General features: G+C 38.4%; 1 protein-coding gene across 2 annotated transcripts in view; it reads left to right on the forward strand.

The window, feature by feature from the left end:
- Window positions 1-2,886, forward strand: part of pcdh10b (protocadherin 10b) — a 24,444-nt gene extending 21,558 nt beyond the window's left edge. For both annotated transcript variants that reach the window (XM_046850083.1, XM_046850084.1), the window contains exon 5: window positions 1,651-2,886. In XM_046850083.1, the coding sequence (XP_046706039.1) occupies window positions 1,651-1,670 (20 nt within the window). In that variant the 3' untranslated portion in view covers window positions 1,671-2,886. The remainder of the gene's footprint in view (window positions 1-1,650) is intronic.
- Window positions 2,887-3,217: the final 331 nt, after the last annotated feature.

Raw genomic sequence — 3,217 nt, forward strand, 5'->3', positions numbered from 1 at the left:
CATCATGGTCAATCAGACAGTTGTGTTTTATATACGTTAGATTTCCAAATCTTTTTTTTTTTTGCTAGCATTTCAAATGTACATCTGTAAACCAACAGCAACACGCCAGGAGCATCGCAGACACGCTGAGAGCTGAGACGTGTTTACGAATAAAAACTACCACGCTTGCGTATGTTTTACGTAACAACAACTCGACTACAATGTGAGGTTCGGTGTAAACGTGGCCAGCTAGTCATTAAAAGCACTTCCCTCAGACTGGCTGTAAAAATCACCTTTAAATAAATTACCATGTGGTTCATTTGGTTTGGTTTCTTCTTTCCAGCTGAAACCCACAAAAATGTGTCTAAAATGTGTGAAGAGATAAAAAATATTTCAGCCGAATCTTTTAAATAGTGTGCAGAAATGATAAAACTCACTTAAGCACTGAAATTACAGACTCAACACAATCCAGTCCAGTGAGGGGAAGTGGAAACTCAGTGGTTAAAGGTTACTAATCAGAAGGTCTGAGGTTCAATCACCATTATTGCCAAGCTGCCACTATGGGGCCCTTGAGCAAGGCCCTTAACCCTCTGTATTATCTGACTAAAGCTCTCTAACTAAGATATTCACAGAAAGAATTTCACTGTAATGTACATGTGACAAGTAAAAAGCACTTTTTAACCTTTAGTACTATAAATAATAACGTTTGAGGAACCATTTATCTTTTTGTTTATTCGGTTGATTTATTCAGAGCATCGAAACATATCACATTTTCAAAGATTTGTTTTTTTTTTTATCTTCCATTCTGTCAAATTTTCAATCAGTTTTAATGGTTTATCAACAGCTGAGACGTTTTCCAAGACAACCTCATGTACAGAGGGGTTTTAAGATGTACCAAAGTAACAGTTTACACTTTACACTTAGTTTAAATACTAACACTAAGTCATTTCATCCAACAGTTTTACGACATTAAACATAACTATAAGTGCTAAAAATTATTATTATAAATTATTATTATTTAATGAATACAAATAAAATCGTCAACAACGTGTTGGAGGCGGCGCTGATTTGCATGTTCATGCATATTCATTGTTTTTTGCATATTTTATTTATAATCCTAATGAATGTTCCCTGTCAAGTTCTTTTAATGATTTTTAATGATGTACACTATACGGACAAAAGTTTGTGGACACCTGATTGGTATGTCATTTTTGTAAATTCCACATTTAGTCCCCAATTTGTGTTATAATACCCTCCATTCTTCTGCTAAGATGCTCCACTAGATCTTTATGGAGATTCATTCAGATACTGAGGTAGGTGAGGTGAGAAGGTCTGGGTCAGCGTTCATTATACTCAATAGGGTTGGAGCTCTATAGCAGGAGATCTTTCACATCTTCCAACCTACAGGAAAGCAGATCTTTATTGAGTTGGCTTTGTGTATTGTTATGCTGGAACAGGTTTTGGTCTCCTAGTTTATGTGAAGAGAAAATCTTATGCTACTGCATCCAGAGACGTTCTATACAATTGTGTATCTATGACTTTGTAGTAACAGTTTCTGGAGGCACCACACGTGTCAGGTGTCCCAATGCTTCTGTCCATACAGTGTATGTTTAAACACTTTCCCATGTTTTTTCCGTATCCTAACGCTTGCGTTTTTTTTGTTCTCCACAGCGCGGAAAAGGATTTGTTAGCTCTTTCCGCGTGGACATCCCAGAGACGGCGTAAATTTTTTGCACAATCAGTCCAACTGACGGAGAAAAAGAGCATCGTGTTCTCGAGAATCGAATCAGACTCTCTTTCCTGAAGTGTGTATACAGAGGGCAGACGCGGCCCCCAGGGGCCCAAAAAGAGACCGAGAAAGTAAACGGAATTTCAGGAGACACGCCCAGGACGCAAAGACAAACACACTTCTCAGCGGGACTGAGACGGATTTATAACATTCACACCCACACACACGAGGAAGAGGACGAGGGACCACAAGGATGACGGACAATCGTTTCTCCTGGATCCTGCGTGTGCCTGTTTACAGCATTAGTGTACAAACGAGAAAAAAACAACAACTACGGAGATATTCAATGAGCCCTTTAGATGTTTGTACACACACACACACACACACACACACACACACACACACACACACACACACACACACACACACACACACACCAGTACCACCGGAAAGCCAACTGTACAGGAAACTTTGTGCATTTCAAATGCAATATTACTCTTTTAGACATGACTGTTTTTTCTATTTCGTACGTGAGCGTGCGTGTGTGTGTGTACGGTCAGGTGTTTTTTCCTAAATCTGTACAATTTTTATTTCTTTGTTTTCCGGAAAGCAGCGTACCGAATGGAGCTGTCCTCCGATTTTGTTATTTTTTTATTTTATTTTATTTTTTTTTTAGAAGAGCGGTGGCCTAAATCGTACTCTTTCAGACATTGCGTAGGTTATATCACGTGTGAGACGTCTCAATTGTACTCTTTTAAGCTTCAAAAATAAATATAAATCTATATCTATAAATCTATATATATAATTAATCCTTTTTTTTGTTTTCGAAACGTGTGCTCTCCTTATGCGGTTCAGCGTCCCGGGAATTCGTCCGTCCTCGGGTCGGGAAGTCGACGTTTGAAGACGGAAAGCCTTATCTCCACGCTTCACGCGCCAATCCTTTTACACTTTTTGGATATTCATCATGTAAAAAAAAAAAAAAAAGAATTATAATCTAGATTGGAATACATGGTATTTCTGTGTTACTGTAGCCAAAAAAATATGTTTTAAAAGTGAGAGGCCAAATATGGAAGGTGCACCAAGTGCAACACACACACACACACACACACACACACACACACACACACACACACCTTACTGCCGAAGGTGACCAATAAACTGATGAGTGTATACTGTAATCTTCAGCAGACTCCTGTGATTTCTTGTGGTTTATTATTTGTTTTATTTGTGACATTTTATGTAAAATAAAGAAATCATGAACATTAATTAGTAATTAATGAATAAAATCAATTTAATATAGTTCATAATTTATTTTTAAATGTGAATCAGATGATTTTTAAGACTGTTGAAAAAGGTGGGGCCTGTGTGTGTCTCTGTGAAGAGGGTGTGGCCTGTGTGTTTGTCTCTTTGTAGGGGTGGGGCCAGTGTGTGTCTCTGTGAAGAGGGTGTGGCCTGTGTGTTTGTCTCTTTGTAGGGTTGGGGCCAGTGTGTGTCTCTGTAAAGAGGGTG

The sequence above is a fragment of the Silurus meridionalis genome, chromosome 5, assembly GCF_014805685.1.
Source record: "Silurus meridionalis isolate SWU-2019-XX chromosome 5, ASM1480568v1, whole genome shotgun sequence".
Classification (NCBI taxonomy): Eukaryota; Metazoa; Chordata; class Actinopteri; order Siluriformes; family Siluridae; genus Silurus; species Silurus meridionalis.